The sequence below is a fragment of the Bidens hawaiensis genome, unplaced genomic scaffold (genome assembly GCF_021521415.1).
Source record: "Bidens hawaiensis isolate Kalapana, Puna unplaced genomic scaffold, B.hawaiensis_p1.1 tig00018953_1, whole genome shotgun sequence".
Lineage (NCBI taxonomy): Eukaryota > Viridiplantae > Streptophyta > Magnoliopsida > Asterales > Asteraceae > Bidens > Bidens hawaiensis.
In genome coordinates, this window is record NW_027492877.1 from 244192 (window position 1) to 263515 (window position 19324).

Consider the following 19324-nt stretch of genomic DNA (forward strand, 5'->3'; position numbering starts at 1 on the left):
AGTTTTATTATAGCCCTAAAAAGACAGGTAAGAAAAGGCAAGCATATCCCTTTTATTAAACTAATAAGTAATACTAGCCAACATCACACATAATCAAGAAAGATAGTTACTACTTACTTTAACTAGTATTTTCTTTCATTCAACTTTATCAATATGGCCAATAACACACACTTCAACCATGCCATGATACCACATGAAAACTTCTCACTGATGCTGAACAAACACATGAAAGGCACACATCAGTATTGAAAGATGTATAAGTTATTGGTCTTAGAATTTATCTGCCACAACTACTTAATTTTAGTACGATTAAATATTTAGATCTTGGCATATATTCAAGTTCTGCCCAGCAGAAAACAGTTGCAGTTTGCAGCTGAATACAAGTGCAAAACTTGCATATTTATGTTCTCTCCTAGCAACGTTTATTTGTTTTTATTAAAATTGGGTTTCGGTTTAAGGTTTTTGTCGAGTATTTATCCAAACCCGACCTGAGACCTACTATATCCATATATCAGGACCGGACCGAACCGAACCAAAACAAAACATGGAAGTGTAAGGTCGGTCGGGTTATTTACAGTCGGTTTTTGGGCCGGGCCTAAATAAGCTCACCTCTGATAGCTAGTTAGATACATACAAACACACATTCAGAAACCCTAGGCTACAAGATTTTCCAATTCCAAGTCCCTAATTCAGAAAATTATAAAATCCCTAGTATAAAAAATTAACATAATCGAACTAAAAGTTACCAAATCCGTCAAATTGCACAAGATTAGGTGATGATGCGGCGGTGTAAAATACTCCGATTTGGTGGTGGTGTGGCGGTGTTTGAAGAATTTCGGCGGCGGTGGGGGTAGAAGAGAGCCCTTACAGGTGTTGGCGGCGGCATGGTAGAGATGAGAGAGAGTATAAGGAAAAGTGAGGGAAATAGCCCGCCATTCATTTTAGAGAGAATAAAAACTGCTCAGGAGTTGGACATTAGGATTTACGTACAATTTAGCAATAAGTCAATGTTAAAAAGGCCTAAACAACTTTTAGAAATTAGGATTTACAAATTACAATTTTTCTATTTTCGTTACGAATCAATGCTAATCATGAACCGTCTGTGTTTATATTGTTAGTTACATGCACGCTTTTGGTTGTGTCAGCCCAATTTGCAAACACACATACACCATCATTTTCTTTGTTAATTCTTCTTTATTTACATAATGTTCTATTTTATTGGTAAATCCGTTCTTCCTTCTTCAAGTAAAGTAACCCTAACGTTTCTTAACATTAAATGCATATTTTCATGTATTCTCACCAACTTAAACAAGTTATATACTACAAGGCATATAGGTTAATAGTTTTGAGAGCCCTTACTTACGTACAAATCTTGAAGTGGGCACCCCCTGAAATCATAGCTACTATGTTATAAGTAGAATGTATGATGCAAAACTAACGAGTCGTGTCGTTTTTATAAATTTGATTCGTGTTAAAACGGGTTCCATCCAAAGCAGATTCGCATTAAAACATTGTTTTTAAAAAAAGGATCGAATGACAAAAGGTAATTTGCATTTCTTGTTTGTTTGAAATAAATTCGTTTCTATATGTTCCCAAGTGTGGGATACAAGTCAAGTACACAGCAAAACCGTATGCTTTAGATATCCTGAAATGAGAGAGGAAACTCTATAAGTGCTTTTGATTATCTTGATGGCAATCTTTATGCTTTAGATGACATCTTGAATTCTTGATAATATACCTAAATGCTTTTGATTGCCCCTTAATGCTCATTAGTTTTTTTTTTTTTTTTGAGAACCAAGTCTCATTTTTAACTAATTTAAATTAAATTGATAAACAAAATAAAAATTAATGGCTCAATATTTTAATAGATTGCCAAATCCATGAATATGTATATTTACTTATAAACATAATTAATGGAACTGAATATTATATATACTATAAATTAAAATCAGTTTGTCGGTGCCACTGAAATTACAAGTGATATTATTTAAGAATTTAAATGAAATAATATCCAGAAATAAACACATCTGTTCCTTTGCTCTGGTGGTTGGGTGGGTGAATGCTTAATTTCTTTCAGGTGTTTCCCTCAGATTCGATTCCTATTGGCATTAACTTTGCTTGCTTTTTCAGATTATTTCAATTTCAGTTGTATTAATGAAAATCCGTAGAATTTGTAGCCAGGGAAGGTTGGTCTGATGGTCCCTATAAATTTTTGAATGCTTGGTTGGTTTGCTTTCTTTCTGGTTGGTTACGCAACCACTTATTTGATGTATTAGAAAGGTTTTTGCTTAATGCGCGTTTTCTGTTATTCGTTTATGGTTTGGAATTGAAATCTCAACATAGCCGAAGCAGACCAAGGAGTCAACTCTCCGCCACAACACTCGAGTTTTATCATTTATTTTATTTTTCTTCTGAAAATATTTAACTTTTTGTAGTTATAGTACCAAAACAAATGTAAAACGAACGAATGCGTCGACTCACCGGCCGCTGCTATAACGGCCGGTTTTTACCAACGATTGGGTTTTACCTATTTTTATTTTTAAGATGTATTTTTTTGCTATCCTTTTGCTTAAAATATATTTTTTGGCGTTAGTGTTGGCATCGTAATGTATCTAACTGATTGAATTCGTGCCGCTTTAATCATAAACTGGGCGTTCATAGATTTGTTTTTTGGGTTTAGTGTCGGGAATGTAACATGCTTAACTGCACCTGACCAAACTCACAGATTTATTTTTTGGGTTTAGCGTCTGGCGTTCATCGATACGGTCGCCGTATTGCGGCGAGTAATTAACTAGTATAGATCAAAGATGGTTTGTCGGTGCCACAAAAGGAAATGACTTTGACGTTAAATGAGTTTAACTTAAAATGTCTCCAACAATTAAGTAAAGTTTTTGCTGCTGTGATGGCAAACCTTTACTAATTAAGCACATGGATAGTTTTGTTACTAACCTCCCGGGATCGAGTCCTCATTATGGTTTGTCATTTTTTGTTTTGTTTACATATCAATTTTTGTTTTGTCTACGGGTTTATATCATTTTCTTGCTTTGTCTACCTTTTTTTATTATTATTCTGTTACCGTAAAGAATGTCAATGAAACCGATCAAATTTGCGTCGGCTTATCTTTACAACGTCCGGACCAACAACACTTGGGTTTTATTTTACCGATCGAATGTTTTTTTGTTTTTTATTTTAAGAGGTGCCGTAACGAACATTCATGAAACCGACCAAATTCGCGTCAACTCACCTTCACAACACCCGGACCTACAACACTCGGTTTTATTTTACCGACTGAATGTTTTTTTTTTGCTTTAATAGGTACCGTAACGAACATCAACGAAACCAACCAAATTTGTGTCGACTCACCTTCACAACGCTCGAATCGACAAGACTCAGGTTTTATTTTAACGACCAAATGTTTTTTTGTTTTATTTTCTGATTTAAATATGGTACGAAACCGACCGAGTTCGCGTCAACACGCCGCTGCAACACCTGGGACCGACAACGTTCAAATTTTCCAATACCCAGGTTTTACCGATCAAATAAGGTGTTTTAACCTTTTTTTCTTATGAACGACGTTTTGGCCATATTATATTTTAATTTGAAGAATTTATTTTTTATATTTTAATGTTCGGGTTTTTTTATTATTGTAGTTATATATAAAACAATTGTGTTGGTGTCACAAGTAGGCTGTTGGTCCACTTAACGGCGCATCAGGGGTTAACCCTTTTTTTCTTTTTCTTTCTTATTAAGTAATTTATTTTTAGGTTTTTAATTACTATTATTAGTACAATTGGCTAAATTCGCATCGGTTTGCAGCCGCAATTCGTAGGTTATTATTTTTTTACTTCATTGCAGTTTTTTTTGTTTTCAGTGGCATCATCTTCGATGCCGACCGAATTCGTGTCGAATCGCAGCCACAACCAAGTTTTTTTCTTTTTTGCTTGCCGTGGAATTTTATTGTTGAATTTATTTTTATCTTTAGTTTCGGTGCCGTAAACCAATACCCATTGAATTCATGTTGGAGTGCCACGCTAACGCGTGGTTTTTTTGTTGGCCCGGCGCAACGCGCCGATGCAATACCTAGTTTGATTTAGTTTTGGATGGAATAACTCTCACAAACATCTTTTGAATGGAACCATAAACCACACTTGTCTCAATCTTTCCAAAAGTAGGATAAGCCATTTACATAATCAGTTGTAAACCATTATTTTGTCGAACATCATTTGGTTTAGTTATTATAATATTTCAGCATTTTGATCAAATATCAATCTACTGTAAATTCAAATTTTGATTTATAAGATGAGTTTTTTATTCAAAAGGGTTGGGCTTGAAACCCATTTCAGGTAGTTATTCGGAAGTGGGCTTGGTGAAAGACCTATTGACCTATTAATACAAATCTTGATGTTTAACGGTCAAAGGTTAGTCGGTTACCGACATCGAAACCACAATAATATCAGATAACAGTTCATAACTTAACAGGTAATAAATAACATAAGCATGCCAGATGAAGCTTCACTTTTGACAACATTACAAAAAGGATTGCAAAATCTGTCGATCTAGTCTAAGCCGGTACCAAGATGGTAATTCCAAAAACTAGGACCAAATTACCATCACTGACAAAAGAAATTAAATGGAACACGAGGTGTGGAATATTGCTGAGACAGTATTTTGGAAGCCATAATCGAATTAGCTGCTTCAGTATGATGTATCCCGTCCCAGTATATGAATTGCGATCCTTTATCACACGCTTGCGCGCCATCATGCCCACATGTAACATTTATGTTATAGTTATATGGAGGCCCACCAAAGCCACAACATGCCATTAATGGACTTGTAAAACCTACATAAAGTAAACTGTAAGATCACAAAATATAGAGTTATTAGTAGTTATATATAGGCTGATGTGCATACCGTATTTGCTAGCATTTGTGATGAGGTCATACTTGATTGTGTAAATATCAACATAAACGATTGTTGAATCCTTCAGTTCCGACCTTAATTCTGTGCATAAATGGAGCAGACCCTCGTTAAGCAACTTTGCAGCCGAATTATAGGATGAAATACAGCCATGAGGATCTAATTCTGTAGGACTCGGTTGAACTAACCACAGTTTCTGAGGCAGGCAACCGAGCGGGCCAGTATTGTGAACCCAAAACTTTCTGCCACCATTATCGTGTATGCTCTGCAATGATTTTACGTACAGGTGTAATTATTCTTTTATCGGAGATCAAATTATATAGAAATGGTAACTAAAGTTACCTTGATGGCATTCTTGATTTCTGCAAGTATTAATGGAATTCTTTTGATAACTTGGGTGTATGTATACTTGTTGGCAAATGCATCAGAAAGGTCATTTTGGCCGATATCAATCATGTATAGCGCACGTTGAAACCCGTCATTATTAATCATTTGCTCTAAACCAGAAGCAAGAAGGTCATAAGACCTGGACTTGAAATGAAGGAACTGCATAACCTGAATGTTTAAAGCGAAGGGGACATATTTAGGGAGCGTTGAGGACCCGATCACAGCAAAGTTGGCCCCATCTGAAAACGTGGAACCCAACGACTCCATATATGCTGGCAAAAAACTTGAATTCACACTTTGACCTGCAAAAACAAACTTGAATTTAAACTATATCCTTGATCAACAGCAGCTAAAGGAAATCTTTTGACACCTTGATCACCAGCAGCTAACCATATTTTAAAATCTTTGATTATCGCAAGCAGTGTGTCGTACGTGCGCTAGTCGAGAGGTAGATACCGACTAATTAATAGATTGACTGGATTGGAATTTAAATTTTAATTTTTTCAACATTATATATATAATTTATCAAAATAAGTATAACATTTCAACAATTTTGACGAAAATTAGGACCCATTTTTCTTTTATATAAATTTCGGACTTTTGACCAATTTTGACAGATATGTGACCGATTTGGACCCATTTTCTACCAATAAGGATTAGGTAAAATTTGAATTTTCGATTCATCACCGACAGTAATCAGGAGAATGCTATACAAAGTAAACTCTCACTTCAACTTTGAGCAGTCAATTTGGTAAAAATAATATATATATGATAAATCTAGGGAGCTTAAGGGGATTTTATCTTTATGTTTTGAGAATCCACAACATAAATTCTGAAATCGTCAACCATTAATTCCATAATAAAAAAATCATTATAATTAAAGAAGCAGTAAAATATGATGGAACTTACATAGAAAATCAATAATAAGGCGTCCGTCGGAGAGGCGACCAGTGGATCGTGGAAAGAAAGCGCGGCCGTACGGAGAGTCGATGGAGTAGCCAAGACCGGCTACAAGGCCGCCGGTGTCGGAGTTGGAATCACCGAAGTTGAAAATAAGAGGTCTGCTGGTGGATTCACTAAACTCAGGAACAAAAAGAACAAGAGTGATTAATATGGAGCGCCAAAGACTTCTCCTCGGAGGATCCATTGACTTGAGTTCCAACTTCAAAATGAGATTCACTTCACTTCATTTATTTTGGAACATCATTCAAAAGAGTGAGTGAAACATGTGGTATCTGTCTGATGACATTATTCTTAGATGGTTGTTTTTTAAAAGAAGAATAAGGATTTTATGATTTCTTTACAAATATTTGTTTTCTTTAATGAAGAATAAGGATAAGGATTTTATAATTTCTTTACAAAGATTTGTAATTCAAACGGTGGGATGCGGGCCCAACTCTTCCACAGTAACATGTATACTGTTTTTTCTTTCCCTCCTTCCTTTTTTTTTTCTATTTTTAAAGCACACTTAAAATAAGATATGGTATTATGAAAAGCAAAATAGGTGATTTCGAAAGATTTGTGGGAACTTTTAACATCGGAAATGGTCTTATATGTGAGTTGGTTACATTTCGCTTTTTCTATTTGTTCATTTTCAAGTTAAGACGTAAGGTCGCGACCTCCAGGTGAGGTCACTAAGTTATTGTGTAAATTTTGATGACTATGTTAAATAGTATTGAGGGCGGAGACGGTGGTTATCATATGGTAAGGAATGTTGTGAAAGTCGAGCGGAGCCTTAGACGAATCTATAGGAGTTGAAGGATGATGCAAAAGGTGTCCATGGTTATGAGGGTTAGGGTGGGGAAATAAAGATTTTAGATATCTAAATGTTTTTTATTGGAGGGAAGAATATTTTTTTTTTATTTATGGACTTGGAATGTTTTGTTTTACTACGTTACTAAAAAAAGATTTTGGATATTGAAGATAATTGAAAGGAGGGAAAAATAAATTTTCTTGTTGTAAAGAAAAATAGGGGTGTACACGAATTGAACCAGACGAGAGCATGTCCGTGTCTGCACGTTAAGCTTTTGATGGACAAACGAACGGTTCACGAACACTCTACCGAATGAAAACTAATGCTCGTGTTCATCCTATGAAATTGAATTTGTCTGTGTCCGTCCGTTAATATTGTAAACGGACGTTAACGAACAATAATGGACAAACGAACACTAATGGACATTAATAGACAGCAGACACTTATGGACAAACATAAACGGTTACATATTAATTCAAAACATAAATCGAAACAACTTCACCTACAAATTTGGAATTAAACCATATAATATTTAAATATACTTAACACTTAATATATTAACAAAAAATAGACCACTATAAAAGACATCAGATATATGTAGTGTAACAACTCGAACTTTTCGAATTAATATTTTTATTAAATTCCCGACCCAATTAGATGTTCGGGAAATTCTATCACGTTTATCGAGTAACTAATATTCTATTTAATTGGTTATATTTATAATCATTTCTTATATTTATTCACATTATTAAAATAATTTTTTAAAAGATATACAATTTTACTCTAATATATATATATATATATATATATATATATATATATATACTTTAAACCATTTTTATTCCATCTTCAAACTAGAGGGACTAAACTATAAATATAATATATAAATATATAGCAAAATGTATAACCAGTTGACCCTTATGTCAAACCCAAATCCGTGATCCAAACATCAAACCCGGAAACCCATTTAGTAATCTTGCACCACAATTTTCGTCTAAGTTATGGAATTTATATATGATCTTTGTTAACCTTGCACCACAGGTTGGTGAAGACTTTGTGAATAATTTAAGTATAAAATAATTAATCAAGATCATTAGAAATATAGATCTGATTTGTTGTATTTATGGATTATGTTCTTGTTTGTATTTGATTTATTTGAAAATTTAATTTAATTAATAAATATTGTCATTTAAATATTGGATGATAGTACCTGGTGAGCTGTAGCAATCAGTCCACGCCCCGGCATTTCCGCCGTAAGTCGGGGTGTGACAGATTGGTATCAGAGCCGAAGGTTTAAGATAGGTCGTTAGTGGTGTCCTAGTAACATGCTTAGGAGCCCCATACGTGCTTATTTGTTTACCTTATGTGTTCTTTTTGATTGTCGCAGCTTACGTAATTACTTGATAGATTAATTACTTATTTAACTGTTTAAATAATGATTATTCTTATTATTATATTGTTATACACACACACACACACAACTCCGAGGCTATGCCTCAACTTTCAAAAAAAAAAATTTCATAAATATTTTAAATTATAATTGCCTTTTATTTTTGGGAAATTCCTTAAGAATTCTCTACTTTTGTTTTTACTCCTTCATCTTAAGGCTATGTAGCATGAAAAGTTCCTCTCGGCCAAGAGGAACACAACTGTCATACGATCGACACCTTAGGTTGTTTTTAAACCGAATTCATGGTGGTTCGTGGCTTAAATTTGGTAACCTTCCGATTATGTGTAACATCTATTTTATATATTATTTCTTATAATAGGCAAGTTTACTTAAGTTGTTAAAAAATTATAAAATAATAGAGATGGTAAGTAAGTAGGCTAATTAGATGGAACTAATCATGGACCAAAAAGAAAAGATGGGCCTTAGGTCCATGGGCTTAAGGGAGTATAAATACCCCTTAAACCCTAATCCTTTCCATTTCTATCCATCTTATCCATAATATTCCCTACCCACTCAAAACACACACACCTCCTAATAATACATGCGAAGGTTAAAGGGTTGCATACCCTACTAATATATGCGAAGGTTAAAGGGTTCCATACCCTAATAATTTATGCGAAGGTTAAAGGGTTGCATACCCTACTAATATATGCGAAGGTTAAAGGGTTGCATACCCTAATAATATATGAGAAGGTTATAGGGCGTAATTCTCTTTAAAACGTAAGGTATGAATATGAAAGAAAGAAAGTATGAAGGTAAGCAAGTATGAAAGTATGAAGTATGTATGAAAGTATGTAGTTATGAATATATTATATGTTGTATAATTAACTAGAACTCACTCAGCGTAGCTGACCTTTAGTATGCACGCAGGTGATTAGGATGAGGCAACTCGCTTGAGGGGTACATGTTGCAAGCAAATAAGAGACTGACATCGGAAGACTCAGACGTTTATGTTTAGTATTTTGTTTATTTTGAAAGACAAGATGTGTTTTAAGACCAGTTATGGATTGTTATGAAATGTTTTATGAAAATTTTTATATTCTGCGAATGTTTTTATTCTCTGATGACTATAACTATGTGAATGAGTAAATCCAACATCCAAATGTGAGGCACCGGTAACGGGGCCTTACAAGTTGGTATCAGAGCAAAGTTCGAGAGAATTAAGCGTCCTATATGCTTAGACTCGAACAAAGAATGGGATCAAGGTAAGAAAAGAAAGAAGATGCCAGTCCAAGAATGCCATGTGTCACTCAAGCAAACTCAGTAAAGGTAAAGCGAATGGTTAAATGACGTATGTAAAAATGCTAAGGAAGGATATGTGAATGTTAGAGATAGGATCAATTGATTGCTTTGATTGACTAACTGTTTAAAGTAGAACCAACACAAATAGACTCATAAAGGGAAGTGTGTAGGACACGGAAAGTAACGTGATTAGCTAATCACATATGGCCACTGTTATTACCTGTTAGCCTTACTATCCTTGTGCTTAACAGTTCCTTGAGTGGTGACGTTTGTGTTTTCCCTTTTAGAATACGATGTCTGGAACGGGAGAAAATGTGGGAGCTGGAGGAATTGTGAGGTCTGGAGGTCGCACTGGACGTCGCGGCAGGCCTCGTCGTGTCCAACAACCCTCGGTTGAAACAGCTTCTAACGCCGGAGATGAAGGAAGCGCAGCTGGAAGAGACCCGAACAACAATGAAGGGGTTCAATTAGATCCCTTAATCCAAGCAGCTATTGTTCAAGCTGTAACCACTGCTGTGAAGAACCTGACTCCTGAAGGAACTGCTCGAGCCGTGAAAGAACTGCTGAAGGGGCGTGTAAGTCCCGAATCTGGATCACTACAACTATGATATCAACCCAAACACGATGTTAGTGCGGAATCCTAACACCGTGGTGATTCAAGAACAATATAAATGAAGAACAAGATTAACACGATGTATTACTCCAAATGCACACGATTATATAATTAAAATGTCTGGTACATGAGATTACATGTGACACCCGGTAAATTCCCAATCCCTTAAACTAAGTAATCAACCTAATAATTAGGTGATTGTAAATATGAAGCGCGCCATGTTAGTCAGCGCGTGCATCTGTTATGTGCGCCCTGCGCGAGCGCGCCATGTTAGTCAGCGCGTGCATTTGTTATGTGCGCCCTGCGCGAGCGCACCATGTTAAGAACCAGCGTGAGCATATGTTATATGCGCCATGCGTGAATGTTTTGGCTTTATGTTATGACCATCCCGCATGATGCTAAGGCGGGTGCATCCTAAATCGTTTATGCGCGTGCGGAAGGGAACTAACCTCCCCGCATGGCGGGAACATTGAGAGCTAGTTTGTCTGAAGCTCCAAGATGGAATTGACTTCAACATGACTGATCACTATGTTGAAATACCAAGACCACCTGGAGAATCTACAAATGAAACTCAATATCCCCAACTGCGAGAAGGTTACGCACCTACCCGCAGCAAAGAAATGTCCTACACGCAGAAAGCTATGCGCACAAAGTGATGCGCACAGAACACTTAGTCTATTCTCCAGACATAAGGAGATTTCTCCCGCCCAAAAGGAAACAGTAGCGTGTTTCAGAGATTTTCCACTTTTTTTTACTGTACACTGACAAAAGTACCTGAAAAAGCACACTGTAACATGAAAAGTCAACTGTCAGCCACCCTATTCTCACCAACCCCAGACCTGCATGTCCTGTCCAAATCAAATCAAGATCTTTTGTCCACTCCTCCACTTTTAAGTAAACAATAAACAATAATAATTTCCATACTTTATCATCATTACACCTAGATATGAAAAGATTTCAATCCCCTAAAGCAAGGGATTGTGTTCCCTTGAGTTTGCCTATAAATTTGTAACCTAAATTATCACCCAAAACACACTTCAAAGAACTACAAACTTGCACTAATCCTCTCCCAAGCATCCGTTGTTTCCAGCTCCGATCCTGTTACTAGGTAAGCCGAGAATATAACCTTGAGACCTACTATCCAACCCTTATATTCTCCTATTTCTTGATCTTAATATATATACTTGTTATTTAATCGTATTCTAGACCTTCAATTCCGAGGCCAACACCAAGAAAACCCGAATCTCGATTAATCCCTTAACAAGAACCACAGGTGAGTCTCACAGCCCCTATTTTCACTGTTTTCACTATTTTTAAACTGTTTTCGGGGCGAGGGACACGTACTTAAATAATGTTTTATCATGGTATACTTACAAGCTATGCAAGCGATTATGTGTTTAAGTTATGTTTCATGATGAGTAATGCAAACGGTTATCTAAGGTTTTCGATGTATGTGCGCTAGAACTCGAGTAAGTGATCACTTTACCATTGGAACTCTAAGGGTAGGGACTGCTGGTTTGATCCACCCACTCGTAGGGGTCGCACCTCTTTGCATGGACGAGTGCCTAGTATGGTCATGGGGCAGTACTATGGGTTTGAACCCGCTCGTAGGGGTCGCGCCTCTTTGCATGGACGAGCGCCTTGTTTTCCGGCACAACGTCCGCGCGTAACCCGCGGGACGGAATTATTATTTTAGCTCGTAGTGGCAGCGCCACTTTGCATGGACGAGCACATGTTCCTGAAACGTTCGCGCGTAACCCGCGGGACGGTATTACTTATTTTAGCTCGTAGTGGCAGCGCCACTTTGCATAGACGAGCACAGTTCCCAGAAATGTTCGCGCGTAACCCGCGGAACGATTTTATCAGAATATGTTGATATAACTGTCTTACCAAGCATGTGTTTTAATGATGCTATCAGAATTATGTTTCAGAATGATTTGTATCAAGATTATGATGCAATACGATTTATCAAGTTACTAAGACTTGTGAACTCACTCAGTTTATACTGATTCAAATGTTTTTACGTGTCTTTCAGGAGATAACTAGGTAGCGCATGGAGTCACACTTAGAGCACCTCACGCTGAACATCTAAACTAGCTTTTTGGAAGATTTTAGTTCTATCCCTTCGATGCGCGTGGTTGTTCCCGCCGCGCATGGGGATATGGCGTGGAAATCTTCAACAATTTTTATACTTGGATGTTTTTATGTAATTTTTAAACAATGTAATGTATTTGTATTAAACTTTTCATGCGCAAATGAAAATCTTACTTTGAATGTTTGCAATGGCCCGTGCTTAAGTATCAATTCCCACTCGCGCGCGCCCGGCTGTTTCCGCCGCTCAGGGCCGGGTGTGACAGATTGGTATCAGAGCACTGGTTATAGCGAACTAGGAAAAGAAGTTTTAACCTAGACTATAACCGTTGGGGAATCGCATGAAATATTTTTCAAAGAAAATATTTTCAAAAGAAACTATACACACACTTAGGAACACGGGTCACACTGTCTAATAAATAATGATAACATTATGTGCTCAGAGTACATGCGCTAAGTCTGATATATTTTCACTCTTTTAAAGCAAGAATGCCTCCAACTAAAGCCAAAGGAATTACCATGACACCCGAGGAACTCGCGGAAATAATCGCGCAAGCGATTGCGACACATGAGGCCAGCAAGGCCGAATCAAGTCAGGGTCGTCAGAATGAGACCCCAGAACCCGAATCAGGAGCCTTGGACAAAGGATGCTCCTATAAGACATTCATGGCCTGTAAGCCTTGGCCATTCAAGGGAACCGAAGGGGCCATTGGGCTCTACAACTGGATTGACAAGATGGAGACAGTTCTCTCCATTAGCGGATGTAGTGAGAACCAGAAGGTCCTTTACGCGACCTGCATGTTCCAAGAGGCAGCTTCGTCTTGGTGGAAGCTTCAAACAAAAACATTGGGGCGAGAAGTTGCTCTCCACAAGACCTGGGAGGAACTGAAGGAGATGATGATGAGGAAGTTCTGCTCTCGCGCAGAATTCCAGAGTCTACAACAGGAATTCTGGAACCACACCATGGTAGGAACGGATATCGACGCCTACAACAACCGGTTCAACGAACTTTGCCAGTTGGTGCCAGGCATGGCAAACACGGAGGAAAAGAAGATCGAGAGGTATATTTTTGGGTTACCTCCTGTTGTTAGGGTTCCGCTCAACGCCGCAGCGCCTCCAACCTTTGATGAGGCGGTAGCGCGGGCCATCACCCTTACAAGGGATACGATCCGTGCGGGTATGTTGACTACGCGCGGAACCGAGCAGCGAACCTCTGATCCCAAGAGGAAATGGAACTCTCACCACCGAGGGTCCGACTCCAAGCAGCCACCGTTCAAGAAGCAGGAAAGCGCAAAGGTTTACGCGATTCAGGCCGCGGAGCCACCACGAAAAGGATACAGCGGGCCTCGCCCATGGTGCAACAAATGCAAGTACCACCACGAGGGTGAATGCGCAAGAATCGAATGTGCCAAATGTGGCAGACCAGGGCACAAGACGATGAATTGCCGTGTCAGAGACGCTGGAGCAAGCGACAACTGCTACGCATGCGGGAAGCCAGGGCATTTTAGTCGGGATTGCCCGCAAAAGGGGAACCAAGCTCGCGGGAGAGCTTTTGTGATCGGCGCAGGCGAAGCTAAAGAAGAGCCGAATGTGGTAACCGGTACGTTTTTGCTTAACGGACATTTTGCATCTGTCTTATTTGATACTGGCGCTGACCTAAGTTTTATATCCGCTGAGTTTAAAGACTCCCTAGGTCTAGCAACCAGTAAGCTAGACACACCTTATACTATAGAACTAGCCAATGGTAGGCAGTTATACGCGAACGAAAGAACTGAACAATGTGTTATAGTCATGGGAGGTCACGGGTTCAATATTAACTTGTTGCCAATAGACTTGGGAAGTTTTGACATTGTGGTAGGTATGGATTGGTTAGTCGAGAACCGCGCGGAAGTTATTTTCCATGAGAAGCAGGTTCGGATCCCACTGTTGAACGGAGAAACCTTGGTAATTCAAGGGGAAAGAAGGGGAGTTGCGACGAAACTGATTTCGTGCCTAAAGGCGCGAAAGTGCCTAAGGAAAGGGTGCTACGCCTTCCTGGCGCATGTCGTAGAAAAGAAAGGAGATGAGCGAAGAATTGAAGACTTACCAGTAGTGCGCGAATTCCCAGAAGTTTTTCCTGAAGATTTGCCCGGATTACCGCCGCCGCGACAAGTCGAGTTTCGTATTGATTTAGTCCCAGGAGCTGCGCCAGTAGCTCGAGCGCCTTATCGACTAGCTCCATCTGAGATGCAAGAGCTATCCAATCAGTTACAGGAACTATTGGATAAGGGTTTCATACGCCCAAGCTTTTCACCTTGGGGAGCTCCAGTACTGTTTGTTAAGAAGAAGGATGGTTCGTTCAGAATGTGTATTGACTACAGGGAGCTGAACAAGCTGACAGTCAAGAATCGGTACCCCTTACCGAGGATTGACGACTTATTTGACCAGTTGCAGGGATCCAGTTATTATTCGAAGATAGATCTACGATCAGGATACCACCAACTTAGGGTCCATGAGGAAGATGTGCCGAAAACAGCCTTCCGAACTAGATACGGCCATTATGAGTTCTTAGTGATGCCTTTCGGGCTAACTAATGCGCCGGCTGTGTTCATGGATCTGATGAACCGCGTGTGCAAACCATACTTGGACAAGTTTGTGATTGTGTTTATAGATGATATTCTGATTTACTCACGGACCAAGGCCGAGCATGAGCAACACCTGAGATTGATTTTGGAATTGTTGAGGAAAGAAAAGTTGTATGCGAAGTTTTCCAAGTGCGAGTTTTGGCTTAGAGAAGTTCACTTTCTCGGTCACGTTGTAAACGAGAAAGGAATTCACGTTGATCCTTCCAAAGTCAAGGCCATCGAAAACTGGGAAGCGCCAAAAACCCCAACTGAGGTGAGGCAATTCCTAGGACTAGCTGGCTACTATCGACGCTTCATTGAGAACTTCTCCAAAATAGCTCTACCTCTGACCGCGCTAACTCAGAAAGACAAGAAGTTTGTTTGGGGCGAAAATCAGGAAACAGCATTTCAAATGTTGAAACAGAAGTTATGTAGTGCGCCAATTTTGTCTTTGCCCGAGGGGATGGATGACATTGTTGTTTACTGCGACGCTTCACATCAGGGACTTGGATGTGTCCTTATGCAGCGAGACAAAGTCATAGCGTATGCCTCACGCCAACTCAAGACCAATGAAAAGAACTACACAACGCATGATTTAGAACTTGGAGCGGTTGTCTTCGCGCTAAAGATTTGGCGCCATTACCTCTATGGTACAAAGTGTATAATCTTTACGGATCACAAGAGCCTTCAACATATATTTGATCAAAAGGATTTAAACATGAGGCAACGAAGATGGGTGGAGTTGTTGAACGATTATGATTGTGAGATTAAGTACCACCCTGGAAAGGCGAATGTGGTAGCAGACGCGCTAAGTAGGAAGGAGCGAATAAAAACGCTACGAGTCAAGGCTCTAAGGTTGACCATTCACGCAGATCTCTCTACCCGCATCCGAGACGCTCAGCAAGAAGCTTTGAAACCAGAGTTTGTTAAAAACGAATGCCTTGGGGGTATGGTTAAGAATTTGGAACTTAAAGAGAACGGCAATCTATATTTCGCTAACCGCATATGGGTCCCTCTCAAGGGAGGATTGCGCGAGCAGGTATTGAACGAAGCTCACAAGACGCGGTATTCCGTACATCCTGGCGCAGACAAGATGTACCAAGATGTTAAAACGCTGTATTGGTGGCCCAATCTTAAAGGCGCCATCGCGACGTATGTCAGTAAGTGCCTGACGTGTTCGAAGGTAAAGGCTGAATACCAGAAACCATCAGGGTTGCTTCAACAGCCAGAAATTCCCATGTGGAAGTGGGAACAAATCTCTATGGACTTCATCACCAAACTGCCAAGGACACCTGGGGGTTATGACACAATATGGGTTATTGTGGATCGGCTAACTAAGTCAGCGCACTTCCTGCCGATCAAGGAAACCGATAAGATGGAAAAGTTAGCCCGACTGTATATTCGAGAAGTAGTTTCAAAACATGGAGTCCCAGTGTCCATCATTTCTGATAGAGATAGTCGATTCACATCAAGGTTTTGGAGATCGTTACAAGGGGCTTTAGGTACTCGTCTTGACATGAGTACGGCATATCATCCTCAAACGGATGGGCAAAGCGAGCGAACAATCCAGATATTGGAAGACATGCTACGCGCGTGCGCAATCGATTTCGAAGGTAGCTGGGATACTCATCTCCCATTGGTTGAATTTTCTTACAACAACAGCTATCACACAAGCATTAAGGCTGCGCCGTTCGAAGCTTTGTATGGGCGCAAGTGTAGATCCCCACTGTGCTGGGCTGAAGTAGGTGACAAGCAAATGACTGGTCCAGAATTGATCCAAGAAACAACAGACAAGATTTTTCAGATAAGGGATCGCCTTAAGACAGCGCGCGATAGACAGAAGAGCTACGCAGATGTGCGAAGAAAACCATTGGAGTTTCAAGTAGGGGATAGAGTACTGTTGAAAGTCTCTCCATGGAAAGGAGTCCCCCGTTTCGGCAAGCGAGGAAAGTTGAATCCGCGCTTCATTGGACCATTCGAGATCCTGGAAAGGATCGGTCCGGTTGCTTATAAACTCCGTTTGCCCGCCGAACTCAGTGGAGTTCATGATACGTTTCATGTGTCCAACCTCAAAAAGTGCTTATCTGACGAAACGTTGATTTTGCCGTTGGAAGAGATTCACATCGACAAACAGCTGCACTTCGTAGAAGAACCTATAGCAGTAACCGATTGGAAAGAACAAAAGTTACGCAGGAGCAAAATCAAGTTAGTAAAGGTTCAATGGAACTCGAGGCGTGGGCCTGAATTCACTTGGGAAAGAGAAGACCAAATACGCAAGAAATACCCACACCTCTTTCAGAGCATGGCTTCTGCCAGCAACGTCTCCTAAATTTCGGGACGAAATTCGTTTAACGAGGGGAGAATGTGACACCCGGTAAATTCCCAATCCCTTAAACTAAGTAATCAACCTAATAATTAGGTGATTGTAAATATGAAGCGCGCCATGTTAGTCAGCGCGTGCATCTGTTATGTGCGCCCTGCGCGAGCGCGCCATGTTAGTCAGCGCGTGCATTTGTTATGTGCGCCCTGCGCGAGCGCACCATGTTAAGAACCAGCGTGAGCATATGTTATATGCGCCATGCGTGAATGTTTTGGCTTTATGTTATGACCATCCCGCATGATGCTAAGGCGGGTGCATCCTAAATCGTTTATGCGCGTGCGGAAGGGAACTAACCTCCCCGCATGGCGGGAACATTGAGAGCTAGTTTGTCTGAAGCTCCAAGATGGAATTGACTTCAACATGACTGATCACTATGTTGAAATACCAAGACCACCTGGAGAATCTACAAATGAAACTCAATATCCCCAACTGCGAGAAGGTTACGCACCTACCCGCAGCAAAGAAATGTCCTACACGCAGAAAGCTATGCGCACAAAGTGATGCGCACAGAACACTTAGTCTATTCTCCAGACATAAGGAGATTTCTCCCGCCCAAAAGGAAACAGTAGCGTGTTTCAGAGATTTTCCACTTTTTTTTACTGTACACTGACAAAAGTACCTGAAAAAGCACACTGTAACATGAAAAGTCAACTGTCAGCCACCCTATTCTCACCAACCCCAGACCTGCATGTCCTGTCCAAATCAAATCAAGATCTTTTGTCCACTCCTCCACTTTTAAGTAAACAATAAACAATAATAATTTCCATACTTTATCATCATTACACCTAGATATGAAAAGATTTCAATCCCCTAAAGCAAGGGATTGTGTTCCCTTGAGTTTGCCTATAAATTTGTAACCTAAATTATCACCCAAAACACACTTCAAAGAACTACAAACTTGCACTAATCCTCTCCCAAGCATCCGTTGTTTCCAGCTCCGATCCTGTTACTAGGTAAGCCGAGAATATAACCTTGAGACCTACTATCCAACCCTTATATTCTCCTATTTCTTGATCTTAATATATATACTTGTTATTTAATCGTATTCTAGACCTTCAATTCCGAGGCCAACACCAAGAAAACCCGAATCTCGATTAATCCCTTAACAAGAACCACAGGTGAGTCTCACAGCCCCTATTTTCACTGTTTTCACTATTTTTAAACTGTTTTCGGGGCGAGGGACACGTACTTAAATAATGTTTTATCATGGTATACTTACAAGCTATGCAAGCGATTATGTGTTTAAGTTATGTTTCATGATGAGTAATGCAAACGGTTATCTAAGGTTTTCGATGTATGTGCGCTAGAACTCGAGTAAGTGATCACTTTACCATTGGAACTCTAAGGGTAGGGACTGCTGGTTTGATCCACCCACTCGTAGGGGTCGCACCTCTTTGCATGGACGAGTGCCTAGTATGGTCATGGGGCAGTACTATGGGTTTGAACCCGCTCGTAGGGGTCGCGCCTCTTTGCATGGACGAGCGCCTTGTTTTCCGGCACAACGTCCGCGCGTAACCCGCGGGACGGAATTATTATTTTAGCTCGTAGTGGCAGCGCCACTTTGCATGGACGAGCACATGTTCCTGAAACGTTCGCGCGTAACCCGCGGGACGGTATTACTTATTTTAGCTCGTAGTGGCAGCGCCACTTTGCATAGACGAGCACAGTTCCCAGAAATGTTCGCGCGTAACCCGCGGAACGATTTTATCAGAATATGTTGATATAACTGTCTTACCAAGCATGTGTTTTAATGATGCTATCAGAATTATGTTTCAGAATGATTTGTATCAAGATTATGATGCAATACGATTTATCAAGTTACTAAGACTTGTGAACTCACTCAGTTTATACTGATTCAAATGTTTTTACGTGTCTTTCAGGAGATAAC

General features: G+C 39.7%; 1 protein-coding gene across 1 annotated transcript; it reads right to left on the bottom strand.

Moving 5' to 3' along the window:
* Positions 1-4445: 4445 nt before the first annotated feature.
* LOC143557394 (GDSL esterase/lipase At1g09390-like) lies at positions 4446-6560 on the bottom strand. The gene is made up of 4 exons (XM_077046478.1): positions 6214-6560; positions 5260-5606; positions 4912-5182; positions 4446-4840 (listed from the first exon to the last, which is right to left on the bottom strand). The coding sequence occupies exons 1-4, from the start codon at positions 6449-6451 to the stop codon at positions 4611-4613; spliced, it is 1086 nt and encodes a 361-aa protein (XP_076902593.1). The 5' UTR covers positions 6452-6560; the 3' UTR covers positions 4446-4610.
* Positions 6561-19324: the final 12764 nt, after the last annotated feature.

Coding starts and splice junctions, on each gene's coding strand:
- LOC143557394 (XM_077046478.1), bottom strand. CDS start 6,451: ATGGATCCTCCGAGGAGAAGTCTTTGGCGCTCCATATTAATCACTCTT. Junction 5,183..5,259: donor AAATCAAGAATGCCATCAAG/GTAACTTTAGTT, acceptor AAATCATTGCAG/AGCATACACGATAATGGTGG. Junction 4,841..4,911: donor CACAAATGCTAGCAAATACG/GTATGCACATCA, acceptor TACTTTATGTAG/GTTTTACAAGTCCATTAATG.